Source organism: Orcinus orca, chromosome 2 (assembly GCF_937001465.1).
Source record: "Orcinus orca chromosome 2, mOrcOrc1.1, whole genome shotgun sequence".
NCBI classification, from domain to species: Eukaryota; Metazoa; Chordata; class Mammalia; order Artiodactyla; family Delphinidae; genus Orcinus; species Orcinus orca.
Window position 1 is genome coordinate 111,001,414 of NC_064560.1, and position 21,723 is coordinate 111,023,136.

General features: G+C 43.1%; 1 protein-coding gene across 10 annotated transcripts in view; it reads right to left on the reverse strand.

Annotated features, from left to right (window-relative positions):
• The window catches only part of SEMA6D (semaphorin 6D), a 578,684-nt gene that overhangs the window by 12,116 nt on the left and 544,845 nt on the right, over positions 1-21,723 (reverse strand). For all 10 annotated transcript variants that reach the window (XM_049706054.1, XM_049706056.1, XM_049706055.1 and 7 more), the window contains 6 exons: positions 2,268-2,426; positions 1,757-1,868; positions 1,145-1,205; positions 973-1,035; positions 763-864; positions 438-528 (listed from right to left, as the gene is read on the reverse strand). In XM_049706054.1, coding sequence (XP_049562011.1) covers positions 438-528; positions 763-864; positions 973-1,035; positions 1,145-1,205; positions 1,757-1,868; positions 2,268-2,376 — 538 coding nt within the window. In that variant the 5' untranslated portion in view covers positions 2,377-2,426. The remainder of the gene's footprint in view (positions 1-437; positions 529-762; positions 865-972; positions 1,036-1,144; positions 1,206-1,756; positions 1,869-2,267; positions 2,427-21,723) is intronic.

Genomic DNA, 21,723 nt, shown 5'->3' on the forward strand with positions numbered 1-21,723 from the left:
TTATTCAGGGTCACTGGCCTAGTTAACAACAGAGCCAAGTGTCAGAATACTTATAATATGCTCACGTTTAATTCCTCTTTTTTGAAAACTTGTTCATAGCTTTTAGTCTTTTTTTTTTTTTTTTTTTTGCGGTACGTGGGCCTCTCACTGTTGTGGCCTCTCCCATTGCGGAGCACAGGCTCCGGACGTGCAGGTTCAGCGGCCATGGCTCACGGGCCCAGCCGCTCCGCGGCATGTGGACCGGGGCACGAACCCGTGTCCCCTGCATCGGTAGGCGGACTCCCAACCACTGCGCCACCAGGGAAGCCCAGCTTTTAGTCTTTGAAACACCTGTGTCAAGGTAGCTATCCTAGTTATGAGCTTTTTTCTTCCTTTAAATTCCTTTTGCACCTTCAACGTCATTAATCATTTATATTCATTACACTAAAGAATCTTACCGGCAAAAAGGGCAACATTGGTTTGTCTGGCATCAAATGGGCACCTTGCCAAGCCACTAATTTCTTCCCCATCATACTCTAAGGTATTCAACTACAAAAGAAAAGTAAATAGCTAGTGTCACATCTGTTCAATGTACATGTTTGAAGGCAATACTGCTTTATTTGCACTGAAATTCTACGGGAAGAATTCTGTCTTTATTCCTCCATAGCATTAGAGATAAAACAAATTGCTGGGTCTATAGGAGAAAGGATTTGACGCTAACGACATTCCCGTAAAGGAAGAAAAGTCGATTTAAAAAAAGCACATTGTATAAAATATACTTACCCTATAGTATCTACACATGGGATTAAAAGCATTGGTGCCACAAACAAAAACCATCTCATCGTTTCTCGGAACAAACACTTTAATAAAGTTGTGGCATTCATCCTAAAGAAAGTAACAATTACATTCACATTAGACATGCCATATGCTTACACTGTGGGCTCAAGCCCCCACAGGGACTCAGTCGAGTAGGCAGTTGTTTGTTTCACTTACTTTATGCTTGCCTTTCATAGCACAGTTTTCTCGATCCTGTTGTCTTGACCGCCATGTCAGTTTCTGTATCAATCAAGCAAACCGAAGTTCAATATTTTAAATATCGAGGGGAGAGGGACATTAACCAAGTTCTGAGAGAGTGCAGATAAATTTGCCAACTCCACTTGCTCACCTTGTTTGGTATTACTTCTGTTTTGGGGATTTCATTTAAGTTTACCGTATAAACTTGATCCCTGTTGGAAACAAGGCAGTAAGTCATAGCATGTGAATACATAAAAACGTTAAGCTGATTCTTATTTTATTTTTACAGATCTGCTTTTATTGTGTTTTGGAGATCATTTGGATTTTCTCTGTCTCCGACAAAGTCAACAAAGAGTGCTTTTTCATTAGTGAGTCGCTTTTATATATCACTGTGGTTAGGGAGCAAAGAAAGCTCTTCAGGCATGGGTCAAACTGCTACTTGGTATTAGCACAGACATACTTCTAATATTTGCTTGAATAATTCCAAGTTAAAAAAAAAATAAAGAACGATTTTTTTCTCCTGCTGCTTTAGGAATAAAGAATGGTGCATGATTTCTTGATGGCAGTAATAAAATAAGACTGCGAAAGGTTTTTGCTATATTTTGTTCCTGGTACACAACACTGACTCTTCCGGGTGAATATTTTTGGCTACTTGCAATTTTTGATCACAGTACATATTAGTTTTTCATGAACTAGACACATTAATGCAAGCACCACAAGAGAAAAGAATTTTAATCTAATAAACCAACGAGAGGAAAATTACCTGCCAGCAATATAAAGTGTGTCTCGAATTTTCAACATCAGCTGAAAGTCCAGCCTATGCTGTGATTCATTGCCTGAAGGGCGTCCTCTAAAAACCGGATATTGCCTTGAATCTGCAAGTAAAAATGGGCTAAACCATCAGTCAGGATTACGGAGCTGAAGAATCGATATACAGCATTGATTAGCCGTATATACTAGTTGTAAAAGGGTTTTAACTAAATTCCCCTCTTAAGGTCTTGAATATGAATGAATAAAGGACAGTGAATGTCAGCAAATGGTCTTTTTCTTTTAACTGAAAACATATAACCTATATATGGGCTGCTTTAGAAAAGCACCTAACTAAACTGTCCCATTTTCTCCAGACGCTAGGAAATGATTATGGATAAATTAGTATGTAAAACATTATAAAGACATAAAACTCTCTCTCTCTTTCTAAAGATGAATATGCTTAGAAAATCAAAACCAAAAAAGCTTCCTTCTTAGAAAAGGAGAATGTTCTTTAGATTACTTACAGTGATAGTCAACAGTATTAAGGGGTTCATCGTCTTCAGGAAAGCTGACTGCTCTCAGCTGGGAAATCATCAGAAGCAGCATGTAGGCACAAAGCAGGAAGAACCTCATGGTGGGCCAAGATGAAATCAGAGCAGCCCCTCCTCAGAAATCCCACTTAGCTACGGGAAAACAGAAATAGTTTGGAAAGATCTCTCTGCTGCGATGAAACTGTTTTGTCATTTGCAATCAGCTCAATTTTCACCACCAGCTCTCCAATGCCCTCCCTCCCATCAGAAAGATGGCAGTGGTGGAGGAGGTATCTCTGAAAACACAGGCCAAAGATGGAACCATGCCAAGTCTGATGAAAGCATCTGGTGAGCATATTGAAATTTGAGGCCAATTTGCAAGAGTTTTTGAGGTAACTACATATGTTATCACAGCAAAATCACCAGAACCACAAACAGAAATGTTGGTGGCTGATAAGAAGATGGGCAGAGTTGGGATTAGAATTTTAATTAAACTCCAATCTGCTTCCCTTCCCCCATCCCTGAAATAAATCCAGTACAGCTCGTCTCTGCCCCTCCCCGCTAAGATGCCCAAGCTGCCTCGAGAGTATCCAAGGAGCTATCAGTCCTGTTGCCCCTCACAGCCCCTTGAGGCCTGCCAAATTCCCAGCATTATTTAAGCCCTACCCCTAAATTCTTAAGTAGAACAGTTCCCTAAGCTTAGAAAGAACAACATGAAAGTAATGACATGAATGACCTTGAATCAGGGTGAAAGAGAATTAAAAGAAATGAAATGAGTTCATGATCAATCAATCAGAGAGGGGCCGGGACGCAGCAGCACAGCTGACCCCAGATTACTGGGGAAGCCTATATTTTTACATAAAACCATTTGGACACAAACCAATACCCTAAGTATGCCTGTCCTCTTAGCTTTATTAAGCTTTAGAGCCATACAGGGCCTTAGGGACCATCTAGTTCAACCCCCTCATTTTTTAGATAAGAAAACTAAGACCTGGAAAAATTAAGGGACTGGCTGAATTTCATGGAGCTATTTAGGGCAAGATCAGAGTCCAGACTCACATCACCTGAGTCCCCATCCAGGCCTTTTTCATCAAATTAGATAATGAAATTAAATGGCTGGGTTTTTTTTTTTCTTAGAAAATATAGCACTCCAAAAAAATCTTTGGCGGGGGGGTAATGAATACACTCATTATCTTTACTGAAGGGATGTTTCATAGGTGTAGGCATATGTTAAATTTTAACAAGTTGTACAATTACATATGTGCAGATATATTGTATGTCAGTATCTCAAAGCTTATAGTGTTAATTGTACAATATTAGCTGCAAAAATCTTTAAGTGTTATTAATTTATTAGAAAAATAAATTAAGGCCCTACTGGGCCGATGGGTATTTTTGTGAAACTGTAAAATTTCTGCTTCGCAACAGTATCACTCCTTCTTCAACAGAAACTGTCACTTAGAGCTACTATACTGAACAGTAAAACATTTAGCTTTAGCCTTAATCTCATATATCTAAGAACTTTAGGTGTGATCATGAGAATCACTTCAAATTCTGGGGGAGTACAACCACTCAACTAAGTACTTCCCATGCCTCTTTCATCTTAATGTCAAAAACACAGATGCACACACATGCATTCTATACAACACTCTCAGTATTTGTCTTTCTAACTAGAGTACAAGCCAAGTATGTATATGTGGAATTTAGAATCTTGGTTTTTCAAGAAGAGAGAAAAATATTGCAATACGATTTTTCTCAATGGACAACTAATCCAGCGGTAAGTTAACACACTTAAAATACTATATCGCTTATATGTGGAATCTAAAAAAACGGTACAAATGAACCTATTTACAAAACAGAAATAGAGTCACAGATATAGAAAACAAACTTATGGTTACCAAGGGGGAAGGGGGACTAAACTGGGAGATTGGGATTGACATATACACACTACTATATATAAAATAGGTAACTAATAAGAACCTACTGTATAGGACAGGGAACTCTACTCAGTACTCTAATGACTTACATGGGAATAGAATCTAAAAAAGAGTGGCTATATGTTTATGTATATGTATAACTGATTCACCTTGCTGTACAGCAGAAACTAACACAACATTGTAAATCAACTATACTCCAATAAAAATTAATTAAAAAATAAAAATAAAAATGCCCTGCAAAAAAGCCTGGAGGACTGGGCCCTGCGGCAGCATCATTCTATACTCTAGTTGAAAGAGTGTGGACTTTGGTGGCAATGGGACTGGGGCTCGAATGGAACTCCACCACTTACCAGCTAATCGACCTGGGAAAGCTTCTTCGACCTCTCTTAGCATTAATTTCTAAAAGAACTAAAAGCTTGGCACCTACAGCTTCTGAGCAAAGTTAATCTTCCTTGCCCACTTCCTACAGGACACCATGGATATGACCAAGTTGACCTTAACAATAGGAGCAAAGTCTGGAAAAAGATATCCTAAAATATTAAAGCTATTTGGCCAGTTTTTTTTCCCACAAGTGGATAGTTAGTTTAAAATACGAAATGACTGTTCTTAGAATAAATTTTACAACTTGAGCCTATTTATCGAACCTAGAAAAAAAGTAAAAAGCAATCACCAACAATCCTGCCATCTCAACCCAACAACCGTAATGATTTCGTTCTAATCTTCTTGCCACACACACATATTTTCAATCATGACAAAATGACTTCTTTCAATCTACCATTTTTCCTGAAGCAGCACCTTCCTGTCTTGCTTTTCCATAGTGTTTTCCCATTTATAAAGACCCTAAAGAAGATGTGGTATATATACATATACCACATATATATGTATACAATGGAATATTACTCAGCCATAAAAAAGAATGAAATAATGCCATTTGCAGCAACATGGATGGACCTAGAGATTATCATTAAGTCAGACAGAGAAAAACAAATATCATATGATATTGCTTATATGCGAAAGCTATAAAAAAAAGATACAAATGAACTTATTTACAAAACAGAAATAGACCCACAGACATAGAAAACAAATTTATGGTTACCAAACGGGAAGGGGGGGGTAAATTAGGAGTTTGGGATTAACATATACACGCTACTATATATAAATAAACAACAAGGACCTACCATATAGCAGAGGGAAGTATACTCAATATTTTGTAATAATCTATAAAGGAAAAGAACCTGAAAAGGAATATATATATATGTATAAGTGAATCACTTTGCTGTTCACCCGAAACTAACACAATATTTGTAAATCAACTATACTTCAATAATAATAATAATAAAAAAGACCCTAGACATTGAAGCAGTGTAAAAATATGAAATGTTGCCCTAGGAATTAAATTCTGCTATTACATCAATCCCAAACTGGATGTTTCTGCTGGGTATCAGAGGAAAAAACCAGAAACACCAATGAATCCTAAAGAAACACAGAAATATCTGCATGAACCCAAGAAGGTAGTTCTGTGAATCTTTCTCCACTAGGACAGGTAACTGAATGGTTCACATTATGTGGGCAAAGCTTCCATGCCCCCGACAGCAAGGCAGGGAGGGGCCCTCACCAGGAAGAGTGCCTTTCACAGCTGTGATTCCAGCATTGAGACTGAGGGTGGAATCACTGCTGACTCACTGGCAAGCACCAAGCTGCTGGCTGAGCCATCATTTCCTGTAACTCATTCATCTGACACTGCAGAAAGCAATTTCTCCCTATACCCCACCCCTCACCAATCTCATCCTCCAAAAATAAAACCCCACCACTAATTACTTCCTGTCCCTGCATAAAGCTTTATTTAAAAAATTACTTTCGGATTTGCCACAGAACTTATAAATGGAAGCATTTAATGTAAAAACATATATCAAAGCGAAGCTGAGTAGGGGAGGTAAGAATCTGGAAATACCCAAGAAAAATGTACCAGGAAGGAGATTTATTTGCATGTAAACCCCTCAGACTACTTTGTTCTCACCTTATTTAAGGAAGTATCCCAGGATTCCAGGGCTCGGTGAAAACATCAAACCAATTATGTGGAATGAAGGCAAGACATGAGGCAGGACAAAATGTTGGAAAAGAACCTAGACCTTGAGGTTAGAAAGATCTGAGTACAGACTTGCTTGTGCCATTTCCTTCCTGGCTCTGGAACCTTGTTTAAGGTGAATTAACCCTTTAAACCTCAGTTTTCTCATGTGTAAAATAGGAATAATTACCTTTACTCCCTCATAGGTTCTTCTGGGGATTAAATGAGATAATCTATACAAAACGTCTAACACAGAACCTGGCCTATAATAAATCTTTAGTAAATCTTATTGAATATTATCATGACTATTATTGTTAGATCTTATTGTGCAAAAGGGCCAAAAAAAAAGAAATATGTTTACTCTTTTATTTTGTACAGCTATTTATTTACAACTGTTTATGTACATCATCATAACAATAATAGAGGTATTCTTAGAGGATAAGGTACAGCTTCATAGACATTGATGCCTCCAAGAAGGAGGAGGGAACCACCTTCCTTAAGTGTAAGCTTATAGTAAAGAACATACCTATATGAGGTTATTCCTTTCAGTGAGAGAGCAGGGAATCTGAGTAAGTATATTTTGGATTTTTTTTTTTTTGTATGGGCTTCCCCCTTACATTCTTGATTTTAAACCCAAATATAATGAGGATAGCTCTTAAAAGGAGTTCAGAGCTGCCGAGACAGCCAGGGCTTGAGTGACAGAGACTATAATTTTTTACACAAAATGCTCAACATTCAAGCAGCAATTACTAGACATTCCAAGAACTAAGATTAAGAGAGAAAAAAGACAATAGAAAATAGGACCACAGGTAACCCAGGTATTAGAATTCTCAGATATAGTTTAAAAAAGTAACTATGTTTATTTTGTCCAAGGAAAAAAGATGACAAGATGGAGAATTTCACCAGATACCTAGAATCTATTAAAAAAGAATTAAATATAAATTCTACATCTAAAAAGCACAGAACTAAAGCTTCTTAACAGATGTGTTTAGCAACGTATTTCTTACAGCTGAAGAAAAGATTAGTGAACTGAAAGATAGGTTAATAGAAAATACCACACAGAAACATGGACAGCAAAAAGGTTGGAAAAAACAGACCAGAGAGTAAGAGACACACAGGATCTTGTGAAAAGATGTCACATATGGGAGTTCCTGAGAGTGAGGAGAGAGAAAAATGGACAGAAACAATAACTGACAAGATAATGGCTGCAAAACTGATGAAGGACCATAAGGCACTCATTAAAGGAGCTCTAAGAACTTCTAAATACAAAGAGAAAACACACTTAAATATATCATAGTAAAGATGCTAAAAATAAAAATTTTTTAAACGTTAAAAGCTAAGATAGTTTACCTTCAAAGAAGCAAGAATACTGATGGACGACTTATCAATAGAAATGATGGAATTCAGTAGACCACAGAATGACATTTTTCAAGTGCTGAAAGAAATTACATTTCAAGCCTAGAATTCTATAATCAGTGAAAATATTCTTCAAAAATGAAGCAAGATAAGATGTTTAAGATAAGAAAAAACCGAGAGATTTATTGTTAGCAGGCCCAAACTAAAAGAAATACTGAAAGGAAGTTCTTTAAGCAAGAGAATTTATAGGGTTGGTTAATACAAGTCCTTTTTATGGTTACAGAATAGTGGCCAAATTTGAAATTAATGAATCCCAGATAGAGAAATTGATCTATAGTCTGTCTCTCTTAAAGCTATATTAGTTCAAAGGAAATGAGAATTCAGAAATGCAGTATGCCTACTTAATTTTCTCCCCAGTCCAAAGAACCCAGAAAGAACCATGCTGATTTTAAATCCCTGGCTCTCTTCTGGAAATGCTACTTCTCAAAGAGGAGCTGGTTAGACTCTCATACTCTCCCTACACCTCAGGATCTGAGAGTGGAGTTGCTTCTGCCCAGTTTCCCAGTATTTCTTCTAGACTTTGGGCCTCCATCCTTTTACAATAAAATCCTGTGCTTACTTGAGGTTCTGCCCCTCCTCCTTTCTTTTAGCTGATAACTTCCCAGTCACTTTCTCTAAGAAAAACATTTCAAAGACTTCAGCAGTCCTGGTCCATGTGTCAGACTTTCTTGCAAAGTTTCTAGCTAGGATGAACACAGCCTTCTGCACCTTCCTTCCCCAGAGCAGCTGAGCGGCTGTAGGGAAGACAACCACAGTCTGCGGCAATTTGGTATGTACTAATGTCACAGAATTCTTGACCACCAACTACAACTCACACTATAAAACTGTGGGGATCCTATGTTTCTCTACTAGATTTGCCCACACCCCAAATCAGTAAGTTTAAACTTTCCCCATTCACCTCAAGGCCCTCATCTCTTCTCCCTCCTCACAGCTACTTCACATAGAAAATAAAGCCGTAAGTTAGGAACTGCCTCAATCCTTCCCCCTTCCCATTACCAAGAACATCAACCTATATGCTTCGTCATGAAGTTTTTCCTCCCTCTCTCCTGTTTTAAGAGGATTTCACTCCCCAACTCCCCTCCATGTGCTTTAAACCCAACCCCTTCTGTTTTTCCTGGAACAGAAAAAAACATGGATTATATTCTGCTCTTCCGGCACGTGCTATAAATTTTTATTGCTTAAATATTATCCATCAGCACTTAAATTTGCCCACATCCCTCTCATCTCAAAAACAAAAAAGGTGAAAAAGCTCCTGTCACCCCAGATCCTCCTCTAGTCACCGCCTATCTCTTTCTTTCCATTCGCAGACACTGACAAAAAGTTTTTCATTCTCACTGTTGTCATCTCCTCACCTCCCACTCAGTCTTCTACTGCCTCTGTTGTAGCTCCTCTCTCAATAACATCTTTTAGTAAAAACACTGATGACCTCCAGGTAGCTCAATGCAATGGATACTTTCCAGTCCCATCTCATGTAATCCCTCAGTAACTTTAGACGCAGTTGACTGTCCACAGCTTTTTCAAGCCTTGCTTGCCTTTTCCCACATTCTTCTGACCTTTTCCCTACTTTTCTGTCTGCCCCTTGTTTGTCTCCCGTTCATTCTGTAGATGCAACAAGAATGAGCTTTTCAGAATATAAACCCCATCATAGAATCTCATAATCCCTCAGGAACTTCCTATTACTCTTAGGAGAAAGTCCAGATCTTTGCAATGAGGCTTTAAGGCAGTTCCTGTTCTGAGTCCTGGCTCCCTCTCCAGCCTTATCTTGAGTCTCTCTCCCTCTTTATTCATGCTTCTACCACCCTGGCTATGGTTCTGGCCTTGGAATGTGTCATATGCTATCTACTTCCACCAAGCCTTTGCTCCTCCTTTCCCTCTGGATGACCCTTCTTGCCTCCCATCCTTGGCCTAGTTAAGTCCTCCTGTAGTTCTTCAGAGCCCAAAGAAGAGTCAGTCCCTTGGGACAAGCAGGTCTCACAGCTGTCAATACTTGATACAACTGTGAATAAACTGTAAATGAAGGAAGAATCAAAAGAACTAGTCGTGTGTCCTGAAAACTACCAGCTCTGCTAAATCTCTCAGGGCAAGATTAGCATTTTGGATTCCTGTCTGATTCAGCTTTACTTAATACTGTTAAACAAAACAACAACAATAATAACAGAGAGCAGCAGACCCAGAGAGGATGAGCACCCTAGGTTCTGCTCCCAAATAGCATTCATTCTTTTATTTGAGTGTGCTATGAACTACAGGAGAGAAGCGGGGTGGGCCCGGAGCTGCAGCAAAGGGCACCATTCACTCCACAGTCTATGAAATTCCAGGGGGCACTGTTTACACTGCAGTGCATGAGAAGGACGGCCCATGGAGTTACAGGAGTTATAGGTCTACGGCCTGACAGCCCCACAGGACAAAACGGAAATGGAGCAATGGGTTTAAGTAGATTGAAAAAGAACAAAGAGAAGGAAGTTAATTGCTATTCCTGGGAACCTTACCAACACACGGAGGGTTGTCATTGAAGGTCAACTACAAAAGAGAAGTTTATGTTTATAGAGCATTCACGTTTCTAGATACTAGGCAGTGCGTTCTGTGTAGGGCTATGGATTTCAATCTGTGCTCAACGTCAGTATTTAATGAGAATGGTGTGACAACCAGGCTGACAGCATAACCTCCGGAGTATAAGAATGTGAGAAGAAGAGATGATGATACAGGTTCCAGAAGACCTCTTAGCAGAGTTGGGGCAGGGTACTCTGGGCCCTTCTCAGCAGTGTGGGTAGCTACTTACATCCAGGCTCACCGAGTGATTCTTGACTGATGGAGTCTCTTGGGAGAGCATCAGCTCTCTCATTTAAGGAAGCTCTACCGTCACCCCCACTGCCACCGTCCCCCCCTTGGCCCGATCCTCTCTTGCACAAGGGCTCGGGGACCAGGGCACCATGTATGAACAAATATATCCTCCCTGACCCTGGACCAGGAATAGGTTTCTGAAAGGCCCTCGACTTTGAGACCCTTCCTCCCTCTGGGAACTTGGGTGCCCAGGTGAGAGGAAGAGGCTTCCTGCACTGTTCTGTTAACAACTTAAAACATTGCCCTCCGGCATGTTGAGGAAATGACAAAGCAGCTCTCTGACTCACGCCCCCAACACAGCTGAAGCCCTGCTGACACAGCAGAATCTGTAAGGATGTACATTCTGATGGAGCAGGGAACAGTCAGTCTGGAGGATTGGGAACTTGGAAGCATAAGGAATGTCAGGGCTGCTTCTCCCACTGACACCGGCAGCAGGAGAGGAAGGGACCAGGCACCAGTAGATCTGGGGTCATGGACTTTCTATGTGACCATGGACAGGAAACCTCACATTTTGGGCTTGAGTTTCTTCATGTAATAAAAGGGAGATAAAAAGAAGATGTGGTACATATATACAATGGAATATTACTCAGCCATAAAAAGAAACGAAATTGAGCTATTTGTAATGAGGTGGATGGACCTAGAGTCTGTCATACAGAGTGAAGTAAGTCAGAAAGAGAAAGACAAATACCGTATGCTAACACATATATATATATGGAATTTAAGAAAAAAAATGTCATGAAGAACCTAGGGGTAAGACAGGAATAAAGACACAGACCTACTAGAGAATGGACTTGAGGATATGGGGAGGGGGAAGGGTAAGCTGTGACAAAGCTAGAGAGAGGCATGGACATATATACACTACCAAACGTAAAACAGATAGCTAGTGGGAAGCAGCCGCATAGCACAGGGAGATCAGCTTGGTGCTTTGTGACCACCTGGAGGGGTGGGATAGGGAGGGTGGGAGGGAGGGAGACGCAAGAGGGAAGAGATATGGGAACATATATATATGTATAACTGATTCACCTTGTTATAAAGCAGAAACTAACACACCATTGTAAAGCAACTATACTCCAATAAAGATGTAAAAAAAAAAAGAAATAAAGTCTATTAAAAAAATAAAATAAAAGGGAGACAAATTGAAAGTGTAGGAGCACTTTTTCTCAGAGTCCATGAGCTCCTTCTGACGGCTGGAGGGCAGAATCCAACTTCCCTGCCTGCTCAGATAAACATCCTGGTGTAATACCCACCACTCCCACGTTCTTTCCCCTCCGTATTACCAGCATCTCAAGTGGCTCTCATCACAAACAGTATCTCCCTGATTCTGAGGCTGCCTCCTTTATCTCCCTGTCTCTCACCCCTTCCCCAGACAAACTGCTTTGAAGAGAAGTCTCAGCCTACTGTCTCCATTTTCTCACATTTTATTCAACTTTTAACTCACTTCAGTCTAACTTCAACTCTTGCCCGTCAATCACCTTACGGTCAAATCCAACTCAATCCTCTTTTTTTTTTTTTTGGCCGCGCCTCGCAGCAGCACGCGGGATCTTAATTCCCCGACCAGGGATCGAACCCATGCCCCCGTGCAGTGGAAGTGTGGCGTCCTAACCACTGGACGGCCAGGGAATTCCCTCAATCCTCATTTTAAGTCTTCTTTCATCTCCCTGAAGTATTCAGTCATGGTGGTCCCTCCTTCAGATCTTGAAGCTCTACTTTTGGCTTTCATAGTTATCTCCTCACCTCTCCAGCTACTCCTTGTCAGCAACCTTCCCAAACATGCCCACCCTTAGATGTGGTTCTTCATGGTTCTGTTCAGGCTCTTTGAAGATTCACCCACATTACACACACTTTCTTCACTACCACTGATTAACTGATGAATCCTCACTCCACATGCCCAGCAGAGATCATACGTCTCTGTTCCAGATCCAACTTGCAACTCTCTTGCTAGCTATTTCGGCTCATAAAATATAGGCAACTTAAATTTGGAAGGTGCAAATCTGAACTTCAGATACTCTGTCTTGACTTGTACTCCTGCTAAATTCCCTACAGAGGGCAGGCTCTGAGCTCCAAGTGCTTGGGTTCCAATTCATGCACTATCACTTACCAGCCATGTGACCCTGGGCCTGTCACTTCACCTCTCAAAGTCTCAAGGTTTCACGCATAAAATGAAGATAATTTAAGCACTAATATTACAATGATTTAATGAAATAATCTGTGTAAAGCACGTAGCCAAACCCTTTGCACCTGGTAAGGATCCAACAGTTACAATTATTATTATTATTGTTGTTAGTAATATTTTTAAGATCCTACTCAGACACTGAAGACTTAAACCTGGGAGTCACCCTAGATCTCTCCCCGTCCATCATCCTGTTTCCAACCTGTCAGTACATCCTGTTGATTTCTCTTTTAATTGTTCTAGAATCTACCCTGAACTGGTTTCTGCCGTCCTAGACTTTTAGTTTATTCTCCACAAAGCCACCAGAATAATCTTTTCAAAGCACAAATAGCATCATGTTACTTCCTTGTCTAAAAACAATTTTATGGTTCCCGAAGGCCTCTATGATAAGGTCCAAATTTATTTCCAGGATTTACAAGGTCCTCCACAATTTGATTCTTGCCAGCTTCTCTGTTTCAGCTACTAATGCGTCCCAATTTCATCCCAAAGCAGTGTCTTCTACACATACTGTTCTCTCTCAAAAGCCCTTCCTGGAAATTGTCTATTTATCAGATCAAAATGTCCCTGGCCTTTGCCCCTTTCCCATTCTTCCATCTACCCCAAATCCTGCTCCCCTGGGCGCTCTGTTCCCCTCAGGATGACTAATCGTACTATGACACTGTGTAAAACTTCTATTACAGAACTCACCACCTCATCATAACGTTACTTATTTTCACATTTTCCCTACTAAACTGGGCTCTGCTCCAGATAGAGAGTACGTTGTATTTGTCCTCTTTATCCTTTGCATGAGGCACAGGGCCTGGAATGTAGGAGGTCCTCAGTCATTATGTAAAGGACAGAGAAAAAAAGAAGTAGATGGAGGCTGTACACGTGGCTGACTCAGCTGTGGTGGCACAGGTGCCACGGCTTGAACACCTCGTCACCATCGCCCCAAACCATTTCCCTGCAATAGCAGTAGCACACAACCCTCATCAGCCCCAGGCGTTTCCAGGGGCTCCAAATCTAAGAGGTTCTTGCAAATGGCAACAGATGCCTCCTTTCACACCCTCCCATCATTAACAACCTGCTCTTTGATCGGAGGCATGGGCAACACAGGCCAAAAGAGTAAGTGATTTCCGTCACCCCCCACTGAAATTCCGCCTCATTCTGCAGCTTTCCCAGAACAAGGAAAACCGAGCTGTTCCTGAAATTAAAGAGTGGGGTATATGGAACTGACAGAGAAGGAAGTCTGTTGACTCCCCACTACCCAACAAGGAAAAATAAAATAAAAACCAACCTGCCTAATGGCTGACTGCTGCTGGAGATTCTGCAATGGGAAATTCTTTTCTTTGGCTGACGGACTTTTTTTCCAGTTATAAAAGTATGTAGTGCTGGAGCGTAACATAAGCCAGAACTCAGTATGAATACATTTGTAAGATCTTTCCTTGGGGCTAGATTCTGATAGAAGAGACAAGAAAGAAAGGTGGCAGTAGACACCATGGAAGGCAGAAAAGGGCACACTGCAGGGTATGGAAGCCTGTTGTGTTCTTTATTAATGCCTTGCTTTTATAATCAATGTCTTCCTAAAGGTTGGGTCAGTTTTGTTTATTTTAATTATATTTTACGTGCATAAGGAAAGCTGGCTATTTAAAGAAGTTTTCTGAAAATTAAAGCAGCTCTCATGTCAGGTTTTCATTTTAAGTCTAGGTGTTCTTAAAGCAAAGCATACCAATATCTCCATCAGTAATGCTTCTGGTCAAATATTAATAATTCAGAAAGGAGCTGCACTGAAAAGGAACTGAGCAGGAAGGGACAGAAAACAGGATCTAACCTGTCTCTGCCAAATTCTAAGCAAATCTGAACAGGGATCCCAGAATTCCACCTCTGATCGGAACCACGGCTCTGGGGAGCATAATTCTAGTGACACCTTGCCTACCAGGTTCTGCCTGTCCATCCTAACTCACGTCGGGTAACATTTTAAAGCTAAACTGATCTAGAAACAATCTTCATTTAAAGTGAAAATAACAAATGAAACTAACGAGAGGATGAGCCCCATATCTAAGCAGAGAGAATCTGCTACCCGGGCAGATGACAAAACACATCAACTTCTTAAGAGATCAAGATGAGGACTAGCTTTGCGAAAATATAAAATATATTTTATATTTTGCAATTGAAAAAAAAGAGAGAGAGAGAGAGAAAGCAGAAGGTTGCTGTGGCAGAAATGAATACAATGGTGTCCTTTTTCCAGGGAGGACTGCAGGGCTTTCAAGGCTAACTAGTGACAAGAGACATTAAAAGCTTTTCCTGTGTTATCTCCTCCGCACGCGTGCTCCCCGCCAGGCTTGGCTGCTCTCCTTTGGCCTCCAGGAAAGGAACCGTTCTAGACAAAGGAAGGGCTCCTGGTTCCAAGGGATGATTGAGATGCCAAAGGACTCAGCCTGTCTTTGGAACATTGGCTTATTCTACTAGATCACCTGCTGGGGCTGCCATATGGCCTGCGCAGACATTCTGTTCAGGCTAATAGGGCCTGGGCCCATGCCTGGTTCTGCCCTCTGGGCTGGGATGACAGAAGTAGAGCATGCTTGTTCCGTTTCTACTGACTTGTCTGATGCCACCACTATGGAGCCATAGCTCTCAATATCCTGTATGGTGCCCGTTTTAGGTTTTCAAAGGACATGAACAATACCCAGGCAAGGGAGGACTGAGGATGGGCTGCTGCTACTATTCCTAGGAGAGAATGAGGAGATAAATTAAGGGACCTGAGGTCCAAGAGTGGTAAAGCTGGTGCAGAACCCAGATGTCATGAGAGTCTGTTGATGTATGTGTCTCATCCCTGCCAATGACAGGAATTTGCTCTACATGAAGAAGCTAATGTTTTCCTGTTTCATCTTCTGCAAATCACCTCACCAGAGGTTCCCAGGTGACGTCATGATTTCAAATAGCTGCTGAAGGGTTTACAGAAGGGTTAAATTTAACAACCCAGAGAAAGCAAAGTAGGCTTTAAAAAAATGTGTAAAGCCAAAAACTCCTGGTCCAAGCACTATGGTTTCCAGTTGCCAAAAATATGGCCTTTGTATTTGCCCTCTGTATTTGAAAACACAGTAACACAGTAACAACTGCTTGTCTATGGCAAATGTGGAGAATGATTAGTAACTGTTCAGAAGGATCTACGATAAAGCCCTACCATTATCTGCATTCCATTAGAGAATTCAGTTCTGACTTGATTTTAAAAATCCACTTCCTGGGTGAAGAGTACATGGGACCCTACTATTGTTGCAACTTCCTGTTAGTTTATAACCATTTCGAAACAACTTCTAAAAAGGTCATGTTGTTCTACTGATGGAAATGAGGTCCCCTGGTGAGGGTTCAGCCAGCAGACCTGGACTAATAAATTGGCCCAAGTGAATTTTTATGGCCAGAAAAAGCTCTGTGAGGGCCCAGCCTGGGCCTGAGTCAGTTCACCTGTGACTCACCTGTTGCCCTTTGTCTGGGCTCCGTTATCTATCATATCTATGAGCTTTTGAAACCTCTGGGTCCACAGAGGCAAAATGGGAGTCTAGGTAAATCGATGCCAACTGCTGAGTTTTACTGAATCTATTCAACACCGAGCGGGTATGAGAAAAGTTGGGCCCTTCCTCCTCCGGGGTGGAGCCTGAGTGAGTGCTGAGCAGTGCTGTACCACGACTGCGAACATGAACTCTGCAGCCAGAATGCCTAGGGAGGAGACCAAGCTTGGTCCCTTAAGCAGCCTCGGGCAAGCTGCTTAACCGCTCCGTACTTCAGTTCCCCGTGAAGTGGGGATAACTAGCAGCTCCTCTCAGAGAGGTGCTGTGAAGCCTGAGTGAGTTACCTAAAGAGCAATCCCTGAGCTCCTGTGATCATGTTCTGTGATCAGGTGAGTGCCAGGAAGCCAGTGCAAGGCTGACCGCGGCACCACCTTGAGGAAGGGCTGCGTGCTCCATGCTATTGCTGGAGATAATTATGCCTCAAAGGTTATACTACCCTTATCTACGTTTATTCTCGCCTCTCCTTATGGGGATGCTAATTTCACCCCAGACGTCAAACATATCAAACACACCTAGAGATAACAGGGGACTGAGCAATCTAGATTCTACTCTAGCAGCCAAGAGGCCGCACCTGCTCTGGCTTCAGCTTCCTCATCTATAAATGAAGGGATGGGCTACAACATCGACCATTTCTAAGGCCCGTCTAAGTCATTAGCTTTTATTGATTCTGAGTTTGGTGCCTGGGTCGAAAAAGGCTCTTTACCGAAAGTAACAGAATTCCCAATTCACACTTCTAAATTTTTCCTATAGCTCTGGCGTTGCCTAGGATACAAAATGCATGTGCCCCCTCTGAACCCCGAGACAGGAGAGCTGTGATCGCTGCCTCTGATCTATAACACCAAACCACAAATGGGCTCTGTAGTACAAACCGACTGATGTGCTGAACATGGAATGTGTCTCCACTGGCGCTTACGAAAGTATTGTGGCATTCTGACTCTGTGCCAGATAGAATGGCAGAAGGTGCATTTTTTCCCCTCCTCCCAATCACGTGGTCTTGGAAATACTGCCTTTAGGTGCTGCCCTCTAGCTTCCCTGGACCCAGGGGTGAGGTGGTGCAGCCCCTCCCACTGGTCAACAGATCATTTCCAATTTCTTCTTTAAATTGTGTGATATGGACTTCCCTGGTGGTGTAGTGGTTGAGAGTCTGCCTGCCGCTGCAGGGGACACGGGTTCGTGCCCCGGTCCGGGAAGATCCCACGTGCCGCGGAGTGGCTGGGCCCATGAGCCATGGCCGCTGGGCCTGCGCGTCCAGGGCCTGTGCTCTGCAACGGGAGAGGCCACAACGAGAGGCCCATGTACCGCAAAAAAAAAAAAAAAATTGTGTGATATGCTTGTGGGAAGCTCAGGTCACATACACCAGGAACCTCTAGGTTTCTTAGCCTCTCTCTGTGTCCCCAAATGTACTTTGTAGCTGATCTGATGGAGGTATTTCACTAACTTCTGTGTGTGAGGGTGGGATCAGGAACTCCCAGCTCTCAGTGATAGTCATCCCAGACCAGAGAGTTGGGCAACGAGCTTTCACTTTTATAGCATCTTGCACTTTTTAAAGCAAATATACCTTATCTTTTTTTTTTTTTTTTTTGCGGTACGCGGGCCCCTCACTGTTGTGGCCTCTCCCGGTGCGGAGCACAGGCTCCGGATGCGCAGGCTCAGCGGCCATGGTTCACGGGCCCAGCAGCTCCGCGGCTCGCGGGAACTTCCCAGACCGGGGCACGAACCCGTGTCTCCTGCATCGGCAGGCGGACTCTCAACCACTGCGCCACCAGGGAAGCCCTACCTTATCTATTTTGGTCCTTAAATGTTTAGGACAGAAATTATTATCTCCATTGAACTCCATGTCAGCTTCAAGAGAACAGAAATTAGGTCTGTTTCGTTCTCTGCTTTATCTTTATAACCCACCATGGTGTCTGGTACCCGGTCTCTACTTAGTGTTGGTTGAGTTAGTAAATGAATCTCCGCTGTACAGATGAGGAGGTAAAGAACTGCTTGAGGCCAGGCTGTTAATAAAAGGCTTCTGGGTCATCTGTCTCGAGGTCCACTGCTCTTTCTATCACCTTAGTGGCTAATCTCAAGAGAGGCTCAAAGTGGATTTGGATAGAAAAAGAAAAACCAGGCTCCACAGTGACATTCAGCGGTGAGCTTACAAAGATGAGGCCCAAGAGGGCCCAGAGGTCAGCATTTGGATGTCAGTTCTCCTAGATGACACCTCTTTTGGCACCCCAAACTGTGGGTATATGAATTCACTGAGTTCTAATAACAAACCTGCTTCTCCTATCTCTTGGCCTTTGCATGTGCTGTGCCCACCCCCTCGAGTGCCTCTCTTGTCCCTTCCTCTTCCTGTATGTGGCCAGTTCCTAAGCAGAAATCACTTCCCACTAGGCTTTCCCTCTTTTCCTCCTCCTGTCGCCAAAATCTGGGCTCACCTTTATCGAAGCGCATAGCACACAATATTATATTTCCTTAGTTTCTCAACAGCTTCTCCCCTCCCCCAGCCCCACACTGTGAGTTCCTTCAGTGTAAGGACTGTGTCCTTTACGTCCGTAAATACATTCCTTAGAAAGTGGTTGGCATATAGGTTTTTAATAGTTGTTGATTAAATGAACTGATACATGCAACTCCGTTATCTTTTTTTTCATATATTTTTTTCTTTGCGGTACGCGGGCCTCTCACCGCCACGGCCCCTCCCACCGCAGAGCACAGGTTCCGGAAGCGCAGGCCCAGCGGCCACGGCTCACGGGCCCAGCCGCTCCGCGGCATGTGGGATTCTCCCGGACTGGGGCACGAACCTGCGCCCCCTGCATCGGCAGGCGGACTCTCAACCACCGCGCCACCAGGGAAGCCCTCCGTTATCTTTTGAAGAAAAAAGAAAACTTAAAAAATCTCCAAAGAGCACTTCGCCCACTCATTGTGGTCTGCTAGCGACAGGTCATCCCCCAGGTCACCAGTAACAAACAGACACACACCAGCATGGAATGATGCTGCAGTATGCAGGGAAGGTGTTCTCTCTTACAGCTGCTGATCTGACCACAGTAAGACTTGGGCCTCCACTGATTTTGCTCTCGTGGGGATGAATATATAGGACTTGATGCACCAATGATATTCTCTGTCCCATTTCCTACAATGACCAGTGCCTTGGACCTGGGGCCCCAAATTCTAACCCTGTCACAGGCAGCATCCTGGGGAGGTGCAGAAAAGAGTGTTGCTTTACACATGCAAACAGGCTGAACATGGCTGAAATTAGCCTGGTTACCTTTGGAGGGAAAAGTGTGGCTGCCTTTCTTTTTCACCTCCTACCCTTACTACAGACTCACAGCTCCTTGATAAAAAGGAAAGATTATAAAGCCAGGGGAGATGGAGGGGTTGAGGTCTTTTGTATAAAGGATACATGGACAAAAGTGGGGTTACAACCAGATTCAGTAGAGAACCCTAACCAGTACTTGGAGAAGAAAGATAGGAGGGACCTCTGGGTTTCCTCCAAAGTGGTTGTGTCTGTAGCAAGCTGGGGAGAGAGGGAGAGCTGCCTCTTTCACGTTGGATTATACATGCTAAGGTCTCAGAGAGCCCTCAGGGTGGTGGGAACTCGAGTAGCGGCAGCCACTAACAGGCACGATCTTCAACCCAATGGAGGTGGGGCTACTCCTTTTGAGGTGCCCTAATCAAAAGTTCCCAGGCCCTACGCTCTGTCTCGAGTGATCGTTTATACCTTCTCTGCTTCCTGTGTCTTTGGCAGCATCCATCCTGCCAAAGGGAGAAGAAATGGAAGCCACTGTGAAGGAGCAGAGGGATCCCGCGGCAAGGGTACCACCCGCACGTGTGGGATGCAGCGGCCTCCCACCCTCCCAGGCCAGCCCTGTTGCCTCTTCGGAGGTGAGATAAGGGGGCATCGCTGCTGACGAACTCACCATGGTTTTTCAAAGAGACAAGTGAGAAAATGTGAGTAAAAATACTCTGTAAATTGCAAAGGTGTTATCCAAGTGTGAAGAAGTAGTAGTATTATCAGTGCTTTATTTAGTCGCAGGTTGCCACAGCACGGTACACTGACATCGCTTCTGCCTCTGCTCAGATAAATATTAACACGCCTGTTTCCCTGGAGGCAGCTACTCTGCAAGGCGAGGGCCTTGCTGGGCCTCCTGCTGTTCTCTGGACCAAGAACACCTTCCACGGCTTCTCCTCTGACTGGCAAGTTCCTATTCGTCCCTTAGGACCCTTCACCAGTTTGAGCCCTTTTCCATTTCTTTCCTTTCACAACACTCCATCCATTTTGACTCTGGTTTGACTGTGGTGGGGAGCACTGGCCGTCTACATGCTTCTTTCTGATTAGACTGAGTTCCTGGAAGGCGGGATCTATGACTTCTTAGTGGAAATAAGTTCACAGGCCACTACATGAAATAGTTACCATGCCTGCTCCGCTAAGAGAGCAGGGTTTGCTGGGTAGCATACTCCTCTTGTGTTCATGGGACACACCTGGAGTTATGTGTAATATGCACATGCCAGAGACTGGAAAAGTAGAGATGATACTGGTCACAACAAGCCGTGGCTGAACGCTAAGGAAGCACTAGGCATTGTGCTAAGCACTCCCTAGGAGGCTGGTGCCATTTTCCCAAATTTTCAGATAAGGAAATAAAGAGATAATCTGTCTCCAGTCACAAAACTAAACATCGGGGCTTAAGTCAATTTGACTCCAATGTCTGCCGTCTTAATCACCACACCAGAAAAAGATAATGCAAAAGAGACAAAAAGGAGAGGAGAAAGAGGCCTTTGTAATTTATTAAGAAAAGAACACTGTCATGTTTTTAGCTTGATTTATTACTGTTATTTTAAGATATGAACAGCACTCATCTCTTCTTCTAGTCTAATGACGTAGCAGGTAACTGCAGCAGACAAAGAAAGAAAGATTCCATGAAACAAAAAACTAATAAGAGAGGAGTTTCATGCCGGAAGCAAGCGAAGACCCTGTCTCCCTAAGTCTTGGGAGTTGGTTTCCACCTCTTCTTCCTACCTCCACCTTTGAAGCGGTCAGGGGCCTTTTCCTTACCATCCCTGACCCAACATCAGAGCCTTCAAGTTGTTTCTGGGGGTGACAGGGCAGGGATGCAATGGGGGCCCACTCCCAAAGTCAGGGAACCTCCTCGTTCACGTGTTCCTGTGTGGACACAAATTGAGGGTGGAAAGCCCACCAGGCCCCTCTCTGCTCCTCGGTCCCTCAGAGTTAAAGAAAGGCTCCCATGGGAATCTCTTCCTTTAAATGTCCTGCAGCCCACGCAGAGTGGATGGGGGTGGAGGTGGGCACGTAAGAAGGCAAGTCTCCACCTCTGAAGGCTTGTCTACTTCTTTTAGTAGACAAGTGGAAACTCTTATCTGCAGCCCACCTCAACCCTGAGAAATGGCTGAAAAAGGGGGTCACTGTGGAAACCCGCAGAAGGAGCCATGAGAGGATGGCCCATTTTCTCACCACGCCTGAGAATAAACACCCTCATACAAT